The sequence below is a fragment of the Petromyzon marinus genome, chromosome 82 (assembly GCF_048934315.1).
Source record: "Petromyzon marinus isolate PM22_M1 ecotype Great Lakes invasive population chromosome 82, UKy_Petmar_22M1.pri1.0, whole genome shotgun sequence".
In the NCBI taxonomy this organism is placed as follows: Eukaryota; Metazoa; Chordata; class Hyperoartia; order Petromyzontiformes; family Petromyzontidae; genus Petromyzon; species Petromyzon marinus.
This window is the reverse complement of record NC_133747.1, coordinates 4764158-4785922: the sequence shown is the minus strand read 5'-3', so window position 1 is coordinate 4785922 and position 21765 is coordinate 4764158. Positions and strand designations below refer to the sequence as shown.

Sequence of the window (21765 nt, the reverse complement as noted above, 5' to 3'; positions counted from 1 at the left end):
ACCATCACCACCATCACCACCACCATCACCACCATCACCACCATCACCTCCACCATCACCACCATCACCATCACCACCATCACCACCACCACCATCACCACCATCACCACCACCATCACCACCATCACCACCACCATCACCACCACCATGACCACCACCATCACCATCACCACCACCAACACCACCACCACCACCATCGCCGTCACCACCATCACCACCATCACCACCACCATCACCATCACCACCATCACCATCACCACCATCACCACCATCATCACCACCAACACCACCATCACCACTACCACCATCACCACCATCATCACCACCATAATCACCACCATCGCCACCACCATCACCATCATCATCACCACCATCACCATCACCGTCACCACCATCACCACCATCACCACCACACCATCACCATCATCACCATCACCATCACCACCATCACCACCATCATCACCACCAACAACCACCACCATCACCACTACACCACATCACCATCATCACCACCATAATCACCACCATCACCACCACCATCACCATCACCATCACCACATCACCATCACCATCATCACCATCACCACCACCACCACACTCACCACCACCACCACCACCATCACCACCACACACAACTCACCACCACCATCATCATCACCACCATCACCACCATCACCATCACCACCCACCATCACCACCACCCATCATCACCACCATCACCACCATCATCACCACCATCACCAACCACCATCATCACCACCACCACCATCACCACCACCATCACTACCACCATCATCACCACCACCACCATCACCACCATCATCATCACCACCACCATCACCAACATCACCATCACCACCATCACCACCATCACCACCACCATCATCACCACCATCACCACCATCACCACCATCATCTCCACCATCACCACCATCACCATCACCACCATCACCACCTTCACCACCATCACCACCATCACCACCACCATCACCACCACCACCACCATTACCACCACCATGACCACCACCATCACCATCTCCACCACCATCACCACCATCACCACCATCACCATCATCACCACCATCACCGCCACCATCACCATCATCATCACCACCATCACCATCACCACCATCACCATCACCACCACCATCACCACCATCACCACCACCATCACCACCATCACCATCACCACTATCACCACCACCATCACCACCATCACCACCACCACCATCACCACCACCATCACCACCATCACCATCAGTACCATCACCACCATCATCACCACCACCATCACCACCATCACCACCACCATGACCACCACCATCACCATCACCACCATCACCACCATCACCACCACCATCACCACCATCACCACCATCACCACCATCATCACCACCATCACCATCATCACCACCACCATCACCACCATCACCACCACCATCACCACCATCACCACCATCACCATCACCACCATCATCACCACCACCATCACCACTATCACCACCACCACCATCACCACCATCATCACCACTATCACCACCATCATCACCACCATCACCACCATCACCACCATCACCACCACCATCACCATCATCACCACCATCACCATCATCACCACCACCATCACCACTATCACCACCATCACCACCACCATCATCACCACCATCATCACCACCATCACCACCATCACCACCACCATCACCACCATCACCACCACCACCATCACCACCATCACCACCATCACCATCACAACCATCACCACCATCACCATCACCAGCATCACCACCACCACCATCACCACCACCATGACCACCACCATTACCATCACCACCACCATCACCACCATCGCCACCATCACCACTACCATCACCATCACCACCATCACCACCATCACCACCACCATCATCACCACCACCATCATCACGATCACCATCACCACCATCACCATCACCACTATCATCACCACCACCATCATCACCACCATCATCACCACCATCACCACCACCATCACCATCATCATCACCACCATCACCATCACGACCATCACCACCACCATCACCACCATCACCACCACCATCATCACCATCACCACCATGACCACCACCATCACCACCATCACCACCACCACCATCACCACCATCACCATCACTACCATCACCACCATCACCACCACCATCACCACCATCACCACCACCATGACCACCATCACCACCATCATCACCACCACCATCACCACTATCACCACGACCACCACCATCACCACCATCACCACCACCATCACCACCATCACCACCACCATCACCACCATCACCACCATCACCTCCACCATCACCACCATCACCATCACCACCATCACCACCACCACCATCACCACCATCACCACCACCATCACCACCATCACCACCACCATCACCACCACCATGACCACCACCATCACCATCACCACCACCAACACCACCACCACCACCACCATCACCGTCACCACCATCACCACCATCACCACCACCATCACCATCACCACCATCACCATCACCACCATCACCACCATCATCACCACCAACACCACCATCACCACTACCACCATCACCACCATCATCACCACCATAATCACCACCATCGCCACCACCATCACCATCATCATCACCACCATCACCATCACCGTCACCACCATCACCACCATCACCACCACCATCACCATCACCACCATCACCATCACCACCATCACCACCATCATCACCACCAACACCACCATCACCACTACCACCATCACCACCATCATCACCACCATAATCACCACCATCGCCACCACCATCACCATCATCATCACCACCATCACCATCACCACCATCACCACCACCACCAACACCATCACCACCACCACCACCAACATCACCACCATCACAATCACCACCACCACCATCAACACCACCATCACCACCATCACCATCACCACCACCATCACCACCACCATCATCACCACCATCACCACCATCATCACCACCATCACCACCACCATCATCACCACCACCACCATCACCACCACCATCACTACCACCATCATCACCACCACCACCATCACCACCATCATCATCACCACCACCATCACCAACATCACCATCACCACCATCACCACCATCACCACCACCATCATCACCACCATCACCACCATCACCACCATCATCTCCACCATCACCACCATCACCATCACCACCATCACCACCTTCACCACCATCACCACCATCACCACCACCATCACCACCACCACCACCATTACCACCACCATGACCACCACCATCACCATCTCCACCACCATCACCACCATCACCACCATCACCATCATCACCACCATCACCGCCACCATCACCATCATCATCACCACCATCACCATCACCACCATCACCATCACCACCACCATCACCACCATCACCACCACCATCACCACCATCACCATCACCACTATCACCACCACCATCACCACCATCACCACCACCACCATCACCACCACCATCACCACCATCACCATCAGTACCATCACCACCATCATCACCACCACCATCACCACCATCACCACCACCATGACCACCACCATCACCATCACCACCATCACCACCATCACCACCACCATCACCACCATCACCACCATCACCACCATCATCACCACCATCACCATCATCACCACCACCATCACCACCATCACCACCACCATCACCACCATCACCACCATCACCATCACCACCATCATCACCACCACCATCACCACTATCACCACCACCACCATCACCACCATCATCACCACTATCACCACCATCATCACCACCATCACCACCATCACCACCATCACCACCACCATCACCATCATCACCACCATCACCATCATCACCACCACCATCACCACTATCACCACCATCACCACCACCATCATCACCACCATCATCACCACCATCACCACCATCACCACCACCATCACCACCATCACCACCACCACCATCACCACCATCACCACCATCACCATCACAAACATCACCACCATCACCATCACCAGCATCACCACCACCACCATCACCACCACCATGACCACCACCATTACCATCACCACCACCATCACCACCATCACCACCATCACCACCACCATCATCACCACCACCATCATCACGATCACCATCACCACCATCACCATCACCACTATCATCACCACCACCATCATCACCACCATCATCACCACCATCACCACCACCATCACCATCATCATCACCACCATCACCATCACGACCATCACCACCACCATCACCACCATCACCACCACCATCACCACCACCATGACCACCACCATCACCATCACCACCACCAACACCACCACCACCACCATCACCGTCACCACCATCACCACCATCACCACCACCATCACCATCACCACCATCACCATCACCACCATCACCACCATCATCACCACCAACACCACCATCACCACTACCACCATCACCACCATCATCACCACCATAATCACCACCATCGCCACCACCATCACCATCATCATCACCACCATCACCATCACCACCATCACCACCACCACCAACACCATCACCACCACCACCACCAACATCACCACCATCACAATCACCACCACCACCATCAACACCACCATCACCACCATCACCATCACCACCACCATCACCACCACCATCATCACCACCATCACCACCATCATCACCACCATCACCACCACCATCATCACCACCACCACCATCACCACCACCATCACTACCACCATCATCACCACCACCACCATCACCACCATCATCATCACCACCACCATCACCAACATCACCATCACCACCATCACCACCATCACCACCACCATCATCACCACCATCACCACCATCACCACCATCATCTCCACCATCACCACCATCACCATCACCACCATCACCACCTTCACCACCATCACCACCATCACCACCACCATCACCACCACCACCATTACCACCACCATGACCACCACCATCACCATCTCCACCACCATCACCACCATCACCACCATCACCATCATCACCACCATCACCGCCACCATCACCATCATCATCACCACCATCACCATCACCACCATCACCATCACCACCACCATCACCACCATCACCACCACCATCACCACCATCACCATCACCACTATCACCACCACCATCACCACCATCACCACCACCACCATCACCACCACCATCACCACCATCACCATCAGTACCATCACCACCATCATCACCACCACCATCACCACCATCACCACCACCATGACCACCACCATCACCATCACCACCATCACCACCATCACCACCACCATCACCACCATCACCACCATCACCACCATCATCACCACCATCACCATCATCACCACCACCATCACCACCATCACCACCACCATCACCACCATCACCACCATCACCATCACCACCATCATCACCACCACCATCACCACTATCACCACCACCACCATCACCACCATCATCACCACTATCACCACCATCATCACCACCATCACCACCATCACCACCATCACCACCACCATCACCATCATCACCACCATCACCATCATCACCACCACCATCACCACTATCACCACCATCACCACCACCATCATCACCACCATCATCACCACCATCACCACCATCACCACCACCATCACCACCATCACCACCACCACCATCACCACCATCACCACCATCACCATCACAACCATCACCACCATCACCATCACCAGCATCACCACCACCACCATCACCACCACCATGACCACCACCATTACCATCACCACCACCATCACCACCATCGCCACCATCACCACTACCATCACCATCACCACCATCACCACCATCACCACCACCATCATCACCACCACCATCATCACGATCACCATCACCACCATCACCATCACCACTATCATCACCACCACCATCATCACCACCATCATCACCACCATCACCACCACCATCACCATCATCATCACCACCATCACCATCACGACCATCACCACCACCATCACCACCATCACCACCACCATCATCACCATCACCACCATGACCACCACCATCACCACCATCACCACCACCACCATCACCACCATCACCATCACTACCATCACCACCATCACCACCACCATCACCACCATCACCACCACCATGACCACCATCACCACCATCATCACCACCACCATCACCACTATCACCACGACCACCACCATCACCACCATCACCACCACCATCACCACCACCATCACCACCATCACCACCATCACCACCACCATCACCACCATCACCACCATCACCATCACCATCATCACCACCATCACCACCATCACCATCATCACCACCAACATCACCACTATCACCACCACCACCACCATCACCACCATCACCACCATCACCATCACCACCATCACCATCACCACCATCACCACCACCATAACCACCACCACCACCATCACCACCACAAGAGGTTTCTCTCACAGTTTATTATTTATTTCACTGAACAGCTGTAAGGCCGGAAAATGAGCAAAATTAGATTATAATCATAGAGACCTACAGTGAATCATAGAGACCCTTAGAGACCCACCAAGACCCACAGAGACTCATAGATACCCATAGAGACCCACATAGACTCATAGATTATAATCATAGAGACCCACAGTGATCCATAGAGACTGTTAGAGACCCACAGAGACTCGTAGTTTATAATCATAGAGACCCACAGTGATCCATAGAGACGCTTAGAGACCCACCAAGACCCACAGAGACTCATAGATACCCATAGAGACCCACATAGACTCATAGTTTATAATCATAGAGACCCACAGTGATGCATAGAGACCCTTAGAGACCCACCAAGACCCACAGAGACTCATAGATACCCATAGAGACCCACAGAGACTCATAGATTATAATCATGGAGACCCACAGTGATGCATAGAGACCCTTAGAGACCCACCAAGACCCACACAGACTCATAGATACCCATAGAGACCCATAGATACCCATAGAGACCCACACTCATAGAGACCCATAGAGACCCATAGAGACCCATACTCATAGAGACCCACAGAGACCCACAGAGACCCATACTCATAGAGACCCACAGAGACCCATAGAGACCCACACTCATAGAGACCCACAGAGACCCATACTCATAGAGACCCACAGATACCCACACTCATAGAGACCCATACTCATAGAGACTCATAGAGACCCACAGAGACCCATACTCATAGAGACCCATACTCATAGAGACCCAAACTCATAGAGACCCACACTCATAGAGACCCATAGAGACCCATACTCATAGAGACCCACACTCATAGAGACCCACAGAGACCCACACTCATGGAGACCCACACAGACCCTACTCATAGGGACCCACAGAGACCCATACTCATAGAGACCCATACTCATAGAGACCCATAGAGACCCATACTCATAGAGACCCACACTCATAGAGACCCACAGAGACCCATAGAGACCAATATAGACCCACACTCATAGAAACCCACAGAGACCCACACTCATAGGGACCCACAGAGACCCATACTCATAGAGACCCACAGAGACCCATAGAGACCCATATAGACCCATACTCATAGAGAGCCACAGAGACCCATAGAGACGCACAGAGACCCACACTCATAGAGACCCACAGAGACCCACACTCACAGAGACTCACAGAGACCCACACTCATAGAGACCCACAGAGACCCATACTCATAGAGACTCACAGAGACCCACACTCATAGAGACCCACAGAGACCCATACTCATAGAGACCCACAGAGACCCATACTCATAGAGACCCACAGAGACCCATACTCATAGAGACCCACAGAGACCCATACTAATAGAAACCCACAGAGACCCATAGAGACCCATACTAATAGAGACCCACAGAGACCCATAGAGACCCACAGAGACCCACAGAGACCCACACTCATAGAGACCCACAGAGACCCACACTCATAGAGACCCACAGAGACCCACAGAGACCCACACTCATAGAGACCCACAGAGACCCTTACTAATAGAGACCCACAGACACCCACACTCATAGAGACCCACAGAGACCCATAGAGACCCACAGAGACCCACACTCATAGAGACCCACAGAGACCCACACTCATAGAGACCCACAGAGACCCTTACTAATAGAGACCCACAGACACCCACACTCATAGAGACCCACAGAGACCCATAGAGACCCACAGAGACCCACACTCATAGAGACCCACAGAGACCCACACTCATAGAGACCCACAGAGACCCACACTCATAGAGACCCACAGAGACCCATATAGACCCACACTCATAGAAACCCACAGAGACCCATAGAGACCCACAGAGACCCATACTCATAGAGATCCACAGAGACCCATACTCACAGAGACCCATAGAGACCCATAGAGACCCACAGAGACCCATACTAATAGAGACCCACAGAGACCCATACTCATAGAGACCCACAGAGACCCTTACTAATAGAGACCCACAGACACCCACACTCATAGAGACCCACAGAGACCCATAGAGACCCACAGAGACCCACACTCATAGAGACCCACAGAGACCCTTACTAATAGAGACCCACAGACACCCACACTCATAGAGACCCACAGAGACCCATAGAGACCCACAGAGACCCACACTCATAGAGACCCACAGAGACCCACACTCATAGAGACCCACAGAGACCCACACTCATAGAGACCCACAGAGACCCATATAGACCCACACTCATAGAAACCCACAGAGACCCATAGAGACCCACAGAGACCCATACTCATAGAGACCCACAGAGACCCATACTCATAGAGACCCACAGAGACCCACACTCATAGAGACCCACAGAGACCCATATAGACCCACACTCATAGAAACCCACAGAGACCCATAGAGACCCACAGAGACCCATACTCATAGAGACCCACAGAGACCCATACTCATAGAGACCCACAGAGACCCATATAGACCCACACTCATAGAAACCCACAGAGACCCATAGAGACCCATAGAGACCCACAGAGACCCACACTCATAGAGACCCACAGAGACCCACAGAGACCCATACTAATAGAGACCCACAGAGACCCATACTCATAGAGACCCACAGAGACCCACACTCATAGAGACTCATATAGACCCATAGAGACCCACACTCATAGAGACCCATAGAGACCCATACTCATAGAAACCCACACTCATAGAGACCCATATAGACCCATAGAGACCCATACTCATAGAGACCCACAGAGACCCATAGAGACCCATAGAGACCCACAGAGACCCACACTCATAGAGACCCACAGAGACCCACACTCATAGAGACCCACAGAGACCCATAGAGACCCACAGAGACCCACACTCATAGAGACTCATATAGACCCATAGAGACCCATACTCATAGAGACCCACAGAGCCTCACAGTCACAGAGACCCACCGAGACCCAGACTGAAGCTAAGCTATTCGTAGATCTTGCAAGGTAAGAGTCCGCTCAGCCGCTATTGCTCATGAGCAGAATAAAAACCAATCTCGTCCGTGATCACCACGGGGAGAGAAACACAGGGAGAGGCAGACTCCAAATACACAGCAGCAGCACTCACGACCTCCTGTAGACCAGGCGAGGTAGTCAACATCTCGCAGGGTCAGGGATCGAACCCACGACCTGCTGTAGACCAGGCGAGGTAGTCAACATCTCACAGGGTCAGGGATCGAACCCACGACCTCCTGTATACCAGGCGAGGTAGTCAACATCTCGCAGGGTCTGAGGTTGAACCCACGACCTCCTGTAGACCAGGCGTGGTAGTCAACATCTCACAGGGTCTGAGGTTGAACCCACGACCTGCTGTAGACCAGGCGAGGTAGTCAACATCTCACAGGGTCTGGGATCGAACCCACGACCTCCTGTATACCAGGCGAGGTAGCTAACACCTCACAGGGTCCGTGATCGATCCCACGACCTCCTGTAGACCAGGCGAGGTAGTCAACATCTCACAGGGTCCGTGATAGAACCCACGACCTCCTGTAGACCAGGCGAGGTAGTCAACATCTCACAGGGTCTGGGATCGTACCCACGACCTCCTGTAGACCAGGCGAGGTAGTCAACATCTCACAGGGTCCTGGATCGAACCCACGACCTCCTGTCGGCCAGGCGAGGTATTCAACATCTCACAGGGTCTGGGATCGAACCCACGACCTCCTGTAGACCAGGCGAGGTAGTCAACATCTCACAGGGTCTGGGATCGTACCCACGACCTCCTGTAGACCAGGCGAGGTAGTCAACACCTCATAGGGTCGTGGATCGAACCCACGACCTCCTGTAGACCAGGCGAGGTAGTCAACATCTCACAGGGTCCGTGATCGAACCCACGACCTCCTGTAGACCAGGCGAGGCAGTCAACATCTCACAGGGTCTGAGGTTTAACTCACGACCTCCTGCAGACCAGGCGAGATAGTCAACATCTCACAGGGTCAGGGCTAGAACCCACGACCTCCTGTATCCATGGCGAGGCAGTCAACATCTCTCAGGGTCTGGGATGGAACCCACGACCTCCTGTAGACCAGGCTAGGACGTCAACATCTCACAGGGTCTGGGATCGAACCCACGACCTCCTGTAGACCAGGCGAGGCAGTCAACATCTCACAGGGTCTGGGATCGAACCCACGACCTCCTGTAGACCAGGCGAGGTAGTCAACACCTCACAGGGTCCGTGATCGAACCCACGACCTCCTGTAGTCCAGGCGAGGCAGTCAACATCTCACAGGGTCAGGGCTAGAACCCACGACCTCCTGTATCCGTAGCGAGGACGTCAACATCTCACAGGGTCCGGGATCAAACCCACGGACCTCATGTAGTCCAGGCGAGGCAGTCAACATCTCACAGGGTCGGGGATCGAACCCACGGACCTCCTGTAGACCAGGCGAGATATTCAACATCTCACAGGGTCCTGGATCGAACCCACGGACCTCCTGTATCCGTGGCGAGGACGTCAACATCCCCGTCACACGGAGAGGTCGTCCTCCCTCGGGCTCCGCCGCTGCCGGCCACCGCCGGAGCCGCTGTCGCTCCCCGGCGGGCCGGGCCGCGCAGGCGAGCCCAGGCTGTCCGGAGCGCCGGGCCCCGAGCCTCGGCCTAGGCTCGTAGACTTGCGCTCGTTGGCACGGTTCTGCTGGCGAGCCAGCCTGGCCAGGTCTCCACCTCCTCCGCCTCCTCCTCCTCCTCCTCCTCCTCCTCCTCCTCTGCCTCCTCCTCCTCCTCCTCGTCCGCCTCCTCCTCTGCCTCCTAATCCTCCTCCTCCACCTCCTCCGCCTTCTCTCCCGCCACCTCCTCCTCCTCCTCCGCCTCCTCCTCCTCCTCCTCCTCCTCCTCCGCCTCGTCCTCCTCCTCCTCCTCCTCCTCCTCCTCTGCCTCCTCCTCCTCCACCTCCTCCTCCTCCTCGTCCTCCTCCTCCACCTCCTCCTCCGCCTCTCCCGCCGCCTCGCCCGCCCCCGCCCGAGGCCGGGGGCGTCGGGACGCCCGCAGGCGACGACGAAGACGGCCGCCCCTGCGGCGCGGCCGCCGCCCCGCCGAGGCGTGGCGGCTCCCGGCGGCCGTTCCCCGCCGCCTCCTCCTCATCCTCCTCCTCATCATCCTCCTCCTCCTCCTCCTCATCCTCCTCCTCATCCTCGTCGTCCTCCTCCTCCTCACCGACGGTCTCGTACGTGGGCGAGCGAGCCACCGCCCGCGGCGAAGAGCCGGGGGCTGCCGACGCCGACGGAGACTCCGACGGAGACTCCGACGGGGCGGCTTCGGCGTCGTCGAAGGGGTGGGGAGCGGCGAAGAATCGACGTCGCCTCATCCCCACGGCCGCTCGGGACCCGCCTCCTTGACCTCCTCCTCCTCCTCCTCCGCCTCCTCCTCCTCCTCCTCCTCCTCCGCCTCCTCCTCCTCCTCCTCCTCCACCTCCTCCTCCGCCATCGTCGTCGTCCCGGCCACCACCACCACCACCGGCGGCGGCGGCGGCGGCCGAAGCCCCCGGCAGCGGCGACGGCAACCGAACCACGACCACGCCGCCATCGCCGCCATCGCCGGTCAGCAGCCTCAGCCTCAGCCTGAGCCTCCGTCGCCGTCGCCGTCGCCACCGCCCCAGGACGACGTGGGCCACCTCTGCAGCGCTGAGCGCCAGCGACAGCGCCGAGAGGGCGTACATGAGCAGGCCGAAGACGTTCTTCTCGGTGGGGCGCGACACGAAGCAGTCGACGGCCCCCGGGCACGGCGGCCGCCCGCAGCGGTGCAGCGGGTCCAGGCGGAGGCCGTAGAGGCAGTACTGCGCCGCTGAGGAGGCCGCCTCGAGGGCCGCTCGCAGAGCCACGCTGCAGAGGTACGAGCGGAGGAGGGCGCCGCGGAGGCGAAGCGGCGGAGGAGGGGGAGGCGGTGGAGGAGGCGGTGGAGGAGGCGGTGGAGGAGGCGGTGGAGGAGGCGGTGGAGGAGGGTGGTGAGACGAGGCGGTGGTGGCGGTGGTGGTGGTGGTGGTGGTGGTGGTGGTGGTGGTGGGGTCAACCGGGTGGAAGGCTGCGGAGGAGGGGGAGGGGGGAGGGGGGAGGGAGGGAGGGAGGGAGGGAAGGGGGGAGGGGAGAGTCACTGGGACGTCCAATGGGGCGCTCTGTCAATGTGTTTTCGTGAGTCTCTGCTACATCTTGAGCCTCTGCTACATCCTGAGTCTCTGCTACAGCCTGAGTCTCTGCTACAGCCTGAGTCTCTGCTACAGCCTGAGTCTCTAAACTATGAGTCTCTACTAGACCCTGAGTCTATACTACACCCTGAGTCTCTGCTACACCCTGAGTCTCTACTACACCCTGAGTCTCTGCTACACCCTGAGTCTCTACTACACCCTGAGTCCACTAGGCCCTGAGTCTCTGCTACACCCTGAATCTCTACTAGGCCCTGAGTCTCTGCTAGACCCTGAGTCTCTACTACACCCTAAGTCTCTGCTACACCTTGAGTCTCTACTACACCCTAAGTCTCTAGCCTATGAGTCTCTACTACACCCTGAGTCTCTACTACACCCTGAGTCTCTACTACACCCTGAGTCTCTACTACACCCTAAGTCTCTAGCCTATGAGTCTCTACTACACCCTGAGTCTCTGCTAGACCCTGAGTCTCTACTACACCCTGAGTCTCTACTACACCCTGAGTCTCTACTACACCCTGAGTCTCTAGACTATGAGTCTCTACTACACCCTGAGTCTCTGCTACACCGTGAGTCTCTACTACACCCTGAGTCTCTGCTACATCCTGAGTCTCTGCTACAGCCTGAGTCTCTAAACTATGATTCTCTACTACACCCTGAGTCTCTGCTACAGCCTGAGTCTCTACTACACCCTGAGTCTCTACTACACCCTGAGTCTCTAGACTATGAGTCTCTACTACACCCTGAGTCTATACTACATGCTGAGTCTCTACTACACCCTAAGTCTCTAGCTTATGAGTCTCTACTACACGCTGAGTCTCTGCTACAGCCTGAGTCTCTACTACATCCTGAGTCTCTGCTACAGCCTGAGTCTCTGCTACACCCTGAGTCTCTGCTACACCCTGAGTCTCTGCTACAGCCTGAGTCTCTGCTACAGCCTGAGTCTCTGCTACATCCTGAGTCTCTGCTACATCCTGAGTCTCTGCTACACCCTGAGCCTCTACAACACCCTGAGTCTCTACTACACCCTGAGTCTCTGCTACAGCCTGAGTCTCTGCTACAGCCTGAGTCTCTGCTACATGCTGTCTCTGCTACAGCCTGAGTCTCTACTAGGCCCTGAGTCTCTACTACACCCTGAGTCTCTGCTACAGCCTGAGTCTCTGCTACAGCCTGAGTCTCTGCTACATCCTGAGTCCACTAGGCCCTGAGTCTCTGCTACATCCTGAGTCTCTGCTACATCCTGAGTCCACTAGGCCCTGCGTCTCTGCTACATCCTGAGTCTCTGCCTGACCCTGAGTCTCTGCTACACCCTGAGTCTCTACTACACCCTGAGTCTCCTCTACTACACCCTGAGTCTCTGCTACAGCCTGAGTCTCTGCTACATCCTGAGTCTCTGCTACACCCTGAGTCTCTGCTACAGCCTGAGTCTCTGCTACAGCCTGAGTCTCTGCTACAGCCTGAGTCTCTACTACACCCGGAGTCTCTGCTACATCCTGAGTCTCTGCTACAGCCTGAGTCTCTACTACACCCGGAGTCTCTGCTACATCCTGAGTCTCTGCTACATCCTCAGTCTCTGCTACACCCTGAGTCTCTAAACTATGAGTCTCTACTACACCCTGAGTCTATACTACATGCTGAGTCTCTACTACACCCTAAGTCTCTAGCCTATGAGTCTCTACTACACCCGGAGTCTCTGCTACACCCTGAGTCTCTGCTACACCCTGAGTCTCTACTACACCCGGAGTCTCTGCTACACCCTGAGTCTCTGCTACACCCTGAGTCTCTACTACACCCGGAGTCTCTGCTACATCCTGAGTCTCTGCTACAGCCTGAGTCTCTACTACACCCGGAGTCTCTGCTACATCCTGAGTCTCTGCTACAGCCTGAGTCTCTACTACACCCGGAGTCTCTGCTACATCCTGAGTCTCTGCTACATCCTCAGTCTCTGCTACACCCTGAGTCTCTAAACTATGAGTCTCTACTACACCCTGAGTCTATACTACATGCTGAGTCTCTACTACACCCTAAGTCTCTAGCCTATGAGTCTCTACTACACCCGGAGTCTCTGCTACACCCTGAGTCTCTGGTACACCCTGAGTCTCTACTACACCCGGAGTCTCTGCTACACCCTGAGTCTCTGCTACACCCTGAGTCTCTACTACACCCTGAGTCTCTGCTACACCCAGAGTCTCTACTACACCCTGAGTCTCTGCTACAGCCTGAGTCTCTACTACACCCGGAGTCTCTGCTACATCCTGAGTCTCTGCTACAGCCTGAGTCTCTACTACACCCTGAGTCCACTAGACCCTGAGTCTCTACAACACCCTGAGTCTCTACTACACCCTGAGTCTCTGCTACACCCTGAGTCTCTACTAGGCCCTGAGTCTCTACTACACCCTGAGTCTCTGCTACACCCTGAGTCTCTGCTACAACCTGAGTCTCTACTACACCCTGAGTCTCTACTACACCCTGAGTGTCTACTACACCCTCAGTCTCTACTAGACCCTGAGTCTCTACTAGGCCCTGAGTCTCTACTACACCCTGAGTCTCTACACCCTGAGTCTCTACTACACCCTGAGTCTCTACTACACCCTGAGTCTCTGCTACAGCCTGAGTCTCTACTAGACCCTGAGTCTCTGCTACACCCTGAGTCTCTGCTAGGCCCTGACTCTCTGCTACACCCTGCGTCTCTACTACACCCTGAGTCTCTACTACACCCTGAGTCTCTACTACACCCTGAGTCTCTACTACACCCTGAGTCTCTACTACACCCTGAGTCTCTGCTACATCCTGAGTCTCTGCTACACCCTGAGTCTCTACTACACCCTGAGTCTCTGCCACACCCTGAGTCTCTGCTACAGCCTGAGTCTCTGCTATACCCTGAGTCTCTACTACACCCTGAGTCTCTACTAAACCCTGAGTCTCTGCTACACCTTGAGTCTCTACTACACCCTGAGTCTCTACTACACCCTGAGTCTCTGCTACATCCTGAGTCTCTACTACACCCTGAGTCTCTACTACACCCTGAGTCTCTACTACACCCTGAGTCTCTACTACACCCTGAGTCTCCACTACAGCCTGAGTCTCTACTACACCCTGAATCTCTGCTACAGCCTGAGTCTCTGCTACAGCCTGAGTCTCTACTACATCCTGAGTCTCTGCTACAGCCTGAGTCTCTGCTACATCCTGAGTCTCTGCTACAGCCTGAGTCTCTACTACACCCGGAGTCTCTGCTACAGCCTGAGTCTCTACTACATCCTGAGTCTCTGCTACACCCTGAGTCTCTGCTACACCCTGAGTCTCTGCTACAGCCTGAGTCTCTGCTACATCCTGAGTCTCTGCTACAGCCTGAGTCTCTACTACACCCTGAGTCCACTAGGCCCTGAGTCTCTGCTACACCCTGAGTCTCTGCTACAGCCTGAGTCTCTACTACACCCTGAGTCTCTACTAGGCCCTGAGTCTCTGCTAGACCCTGAGTCTCTACTACACCCTGAGTCTCTGCTACAGCCTGAGTCTCTGCTAGGCCCTGACTCTCTGCTACACCCTGAGTCTCCACTAGGCCCTGTGTCTCTGCTACATCCTGAGTCTCTGCTACAGCCTGAGTCTCTGCTACATCCTGAGTCTCTGCTACAGCCTGAGTCTCTACTACACCCGGAGTCTCTGCTACAGCCTGAGTCTCTACTACATCCTGAATCTCTGCTACACCCTGAGTCTCTGCTACACCCTGAGTCTCTGCTACAGCCTGAGTCTCTGCTACATCCTGAGTCTCTGCTACAGCCTGAGTCTCTACTACACCCTGAGTCCACTAGGCCCTGAGTCTCTGCTACACCCTGAGTCTCTGCTACAGCCTGAGTCTCTACTACACCCTGAGTCTCTACTAGGCCCTGAGTCTCTGCTAGACCCTGAGTCTCTACTACACCCTGAGTCTCTGCTACAGCCTGAGTCTCTGCTAGGCCCTGACTCTCTGCTACACCCTGAGTCTCCACTAGGCCCTGTGTCTCTGCTACATCCTGAGTCTCTGCTACAGCCTGAGTCTCTGCTACATCCTGAGTCTCTGCTACAGCCTGAGTCTCTACTACACCCGGAGTCTCTAGCCTATGAGTCTCTACTACACCCTGAGTCTCTACTAGGCCCTGAGTCTCTACTACATCCTGAGTCTCTACTACACCCTGAGTCTCTGCTACACCCTGAGTCTCTGCAACACCCTGAGTCTCACCACCATCGGATGAACACACTACCACCACCATCACAATAACAACCACCACCACCACCACCACCACCACAACCACCACCACAACCACCACCACCACCACAACCACCACCACCACCACAACCACCACCACCACCACAACAACCACCACCACAACAACCACAACCACCACCACAACAACCACCACCACCACAAGCACAACCACCACCACCGCTGTCTCCGTACCGGCTTCACCGCCACCACCACCACCACCACCCCACGGCCCGGCACCGTGCTGCTGCCTCCGCTCGCACGGCCGCTGCCGCTGCTGCCGCTGCTGCTGCTGCTGCTGCTGCTGCTGCTGCTGCTTGACACGCCCCTTGCCCCGCTCCTGACGCCGCTGCTGCTGCCGCCGCTGCTGCCGCTGGCGCTGCAGGAGGCGGCGGCTGCCCCCGCCGATGGTGAACGTCTTCGTCTTGGAGGCGGTGGAGGCGGTGGTGGCGGCGGCGGAGGCGGTGGTGGCGGTGGCAGTGGTGGTGGCGGTGGAGGCAGAGGCGGTGGTGGTGGCGGAGGCGGTGGAGGCAGTGGAGGCGGAGGCGGTGGTAGAGGCGGTGGCGGTGGTGGCGGTGGTGGAGGCGGTGGAGGCAGTGGAGGCGGTGGTGGAGGCGGTGGAGGCAGTGGAGGCGGTGGTGGAGGCGGTGGAGGCGGTGGCGGCGGAGGCGGTGGTGGAGGCGGAGGCGGTGGAGGTGGCGGCGGTGGCAGCAGAGGCGGTGGTGGTGGGACGATGCGTCGGCGGGAGGCCCGGTGGCAGGTTCCCACCTCTGCCACCCCCACCGACACCACCACCACCACCACCACCGCCACCACCAACACCACCACCACCACCACCAACACCGCCACCACCACCACCACCACCACCACCGACACCGCCGCTGCCGGCGAGGCTGAAGACTCCAACGTAGCCGCAGTCATCGCCGTCCTCCATCGCCAGCACCGCCACGGCGTCGCCCTGCTTGTCACGGTGCTGCTGCTGGTGGTGGTAGTCACGGTGCTGGTGCTGGTAGTCACGGTGCTGGTCACGGTGGTCCTGGTGGTGATCACGGTACCGGTGATCACGGTGATCACGGTGATCACGGTGATCATCACGATGGTGGTCACGGTGCTGGTCGTCACGGTACCGGTGATCACAGTGATCATCACGGTGGTAGTCACCGTCACGGTGGTGGTGATTGTGGTCGAGGTGGTAGTAGTCACGGTGATGGGGGTCACGGTGATGGGGGTCACGGTGATGGGGGTCACGGTGATGGGGGTCACGGTGATGGGGGTCACGGTGACGGGGGTCACGGTGATAGGGGTCACGGTGATGGGGGTCACGGTGATAGGGGTCACGGTGGGGGTCGTCACGGTGACGGTCGTCACGGTGGCAGTGGTTGGGTTTGTTGTGGCTGTCGCCATGGTGATCATGGGCAGGTTGTTGTTGTTGTTGTTGTAGTTGATGTTGTTGTTGTTGTTGATGTTGATGTTGTAGTTGTTGTTGTTGTTTCTGTGAGAAAGGGGGCGGGGCAAGGGACGGGTGTAGAGGAGGTGAGTCACTGGGGCCGACCAATCACGGTGAGTCTCTGTGGGTCTCTGTGAGTCTCTGTGGGTGTCTGTGTGGGTCTCTGTGGGTCTCTGTGGGTGTCTGTGGGTCTCTATGAGTCTGTGTGAGTCTTTGTGGGTCTCTGTGTGGGTCTCTGTGAGTCTCTGTGAGTCTCTGTGGATCTCTGTCGGTCTCTGTGAGTCTCTGTGAGTCTCTGTGGGTCTCTGTGAGTCTCTGTGGGTCTCCGTGAGTCTCTGTGGGTCTCTGTGAGTCTCTGTGAGTCTCTGTGGGTCTCTGTGTGTCTCTGTGAGTCTCTGTGAGTCTCTGTGAGTCTCTGTGGGTCTCTGTGAGTCTCTGTGGGTCTCCGTGAGTCTCTGTGGGTCTCTGTGAGTCTCTGTGGGTCTCTGTGTGTCTCTGTGAGTCTCTGTGGGTCTCTGTGGGTCTCTGTGGGTCTCCGTGAGTCTCTGTGAGTCTCTGTGGGTCTCTGTGGGTCTCTGTGTGTCTCTGTGAGTCTCTGTGGGTCTCTGTGGGTCTCTGTGGGTCTCTCTAGGTCTCTGTGTGGGTCTCTGTGGGTCTCTGTGGGTCTCTGTGGGTCTCTGTGTGGGTCTCTGTGGGTCTCTGTGTGGGTCTCTGTGGGTGCCTGTGGGTCTCTGTGTGGGTCTCTGTGGGTCTCTGTGTGGGTCTCTGTGGGTGCCTGTGGGTCTCTGTGTGGGTCTCTGTGGGTCTCTGTGTGGGTCTCTGTGGGTCTCTGTGAGTCTCTGTGAGTCTCTGTGAGTCTCTGTGGGTCTCTGTGTGGGTCTCTGTGTGGGTCTCTGTAGGTCTCTGTGTGGGTCTCTGTGGGTCTCTGTGGGTCTCTGTGTGGGTCTCTGTGGGTCTCTGTGGGTCTCTGTGGGTCTCTGTGGGTCTCTGCGAGTCTCTGTGAGACTTTGTGGGTCTCTGTGGGTCTCTGTGAGTCTCTGTGAGTCTCTGTCGGTCTCTGTGGGTCTCTGCGAGTCTCTGTGGGTCTCTGTGGGTCTCTGTGGGTTTCTGTGTGGGTCTCTGTGAGTCTCTGTGGGTCTCTGTGAGTCTCTGTGGGTCTCTGTGGGTCTCTGCGAGTCTCTGTGGGTCTCTGTGGGTCTCTGTGGGTCTCTGTGGGTCTCTGCGGGTCTCTGTGGGTCTCTGTGGGTCTCTGTGAGTCTGCGTGAGGCTGTGTGGGTCTCTGTGGGTTTCTATGGGTCTCTGTGGGTCTCTGTGAGTCTCTGTGAGTCTCTGTGGGTCTCTGTGGGTCTCTGTGTGTCTCTGTGTGTCTTTGTAGGTCTCTGTGTGGGTCTCTGTGGGTCTCTGTGGGTGTCTGTGGGTGTCTGTGTGGGTCTCTGTGTGGGTCTCTGTGTGGGTCTCTGTGGGTCTCTGTGAGTCTCTGTGGGTCTCTATGAGTCTGTGTGAGTCTTTGTGGGTCTCTGTGTGGGTCTCTGTGAGTCTCTGTGAGTCTCTGTGGATCTCTGTCGGTCTCTGTGAGTCTCTGTAGGTCTCTGTGAGTCTCTGTGGGTCTCTGTGAGTCTCTGTGGGTCTCCGTGAGTCTCTGTGGGTCTCTGTGAGTCTCTGTGAGTCTCTGTGGGTCTCTGTGGGTCTCTGTGTGTCTCTGTGAGTCTCTGTGGGTCTCTGTGGGTCTCTGTGGGTCTCTGTGTGGGTCTCTGTGTGGGTCTCTCTAGGTCTCTGTGTGGGTCTCTGTGGGTCTCTGTGGGTGTCTGTGAGTCTCTGTGAGACTTTGTGGGTCTCTGTGGGTCTCTGTGAGTCTCTGTGGGTCTCTGTGAGTCTCTGTGGGTCTCTGTGTGGGTCTCTCTAGGTCTCTGTGTGGGTCTCTGTGGGTCTCTGTGGGTCTCTGTGGGTCTCTGTGTGGGTCTCTGTGGGTCTCTGTGGGTCTCTGTGGGTCTCTGTGTGGGTCTCTGTGGGTGCCTGTGGGTCTCTGTGTGGGTCTCTGTGGGTCTCTGTGAGTCTATGTGAGTCTTTGTGAGTCTCTGTGGGTCTCTGTGTGGGTCTCTGTGTGGGTCTCTGTAGGTCTCTGTGTGGGTCTCTGTGGGTCTCTGTGGGTCTCTGTGGGTCTCTGTGTGGGTCTCTGTGGGTCTCTGTGGGTGTCTGTGTGGGTCTCTGTGTGGGTCTCTGTGGGTGCCTGTGAGTCTCTGTGAGACTTTGTGGGTCTCTGTGGGTCTCTGTGAGTCTCTGTGAGTCTCTGTCGGTCTCTGCGGGTCTCTGTGGGTCTGTGTGAGTCTCTGTGGGTCTCTGTGAGTCTCTGTGGGTCTCTGTGGGTCTCTGTGGGTCTCTGTGGGTCTCTGTGTGGGTCTCTGTGTGGGTCTCTGTGGGTCTCTGTGTGGGTCTCTGTGGGTCTCTGTGTGGGTCTCTGTGGGTGCCTGTGGGTCTCTGTGTGGGTCTCTGTGGGTCTCTGTGAGTCTCTGTGAGTCTCTGTGAGTCTCTGTGGGTCTCTGTGTGGGTCTCTGTGTGGGTCTCTGTAGGTCTCTGTGTGGGTCTCTGTGGGTCTCTGTGGGTCTCTGTGGGTCTCTGCGAGTCTCTGTGGGTCTCTGTGGGTCTCTGTGGGTTTCTGTGGGTCTCTGTGAGTCTCTGTGGGTCTCTGCGAGTCTCTGTGGGTCTCTGTGGGTCTCTGTGGGTTTCTGTGGGTCTCTGTGAGTCTCTGTGGGTCTCTGTGAGTCTTTGTGGGTCTCTGTGGATCTCTGTGAGTCTCTGTGGGTCTCTGTGAGTCTCTGTGGGTCTCTGTGGGCCTCTGTGGGTCTCTGTGGGTCTCTGCGGGTCTCTGTGAGTCTGCGTGAGGCTGTGTGGGTCTCTGTGGGTTTCTATGGGTCTCTGTGGGTCTCTGTGAGTCTCTGTGAGTCTCTGTGGGTCTCTGTGGGTCTCTGTGTGTCTCTGTGTGTCTCTGTGAGTCTCTGTGGTTCTCTGTGAGTCTCTGTGGTTCTCTGTGGGTCTTCGTGGGTCTCTGTGGGTGTCTGTGAGTCTCTGTGGGTCTCTGTGGGTCGCTGTGAGTCTCTGCGAGTGTCTGTGGGTCTCTGTGAGTCTCTGTGGGTCGCTGTTGGTCTCCGTGGGTCTCTGTGGGTCTCTGTGAGTCTCTGTGGTTCTCTGTGGGTCTCTGTGAGTCTCTGTGGGTCTCTGTGGGTCTCTGTGGGTCTCTGTGAGTCTCTGTGGGTCTCTGTGGGTCTCTGTGGGTCTCTGTGAGTCTCTGTGGGTCTCTGTGGGTCTCTGTGAGTCTCTGTGGGTTTCTGTGGTTCTCTGTGGGTCTCTGTGTGGGTCTCTGTGGGTCTCTGTGGGTCTCTGTGAGTC

General features: G+C 56.0%; 1 protein-coding gene across 3 annotated transcripts in view; it reads right to left on the bottom strand.

Moving 5' to 3' along the window:
* Positions 1-6482: 6482 nt before the first annotated feature.
* Positions 6483-21765, bottom strand: part of LOC116938431 (uncharacterized) — a 37477-nt gene continuing 22194 nt past the window's right edge. For 2 of the 3 annotated variants that reach the window (XM_076057382.1, XM_076057380.1), the window contains 2 exons: positions 17130-18426; positions 6483-12576 (listed from right to left, as the gene is read on the bottom strand). In XM_076057382.1, the coding sequence (XP_075913497.1) occupies positions 11027-12576; positions 17130-18426 (2847 nt within the window). In that variant the 3' untranslated portion in view covers positions 6483-11026. The remainder of the gene's footprint in view (positions 12577-17129; positions 18427-21765) is intronic. The other variant, XM_076057381.1, reaches the window with a different exon arrangement.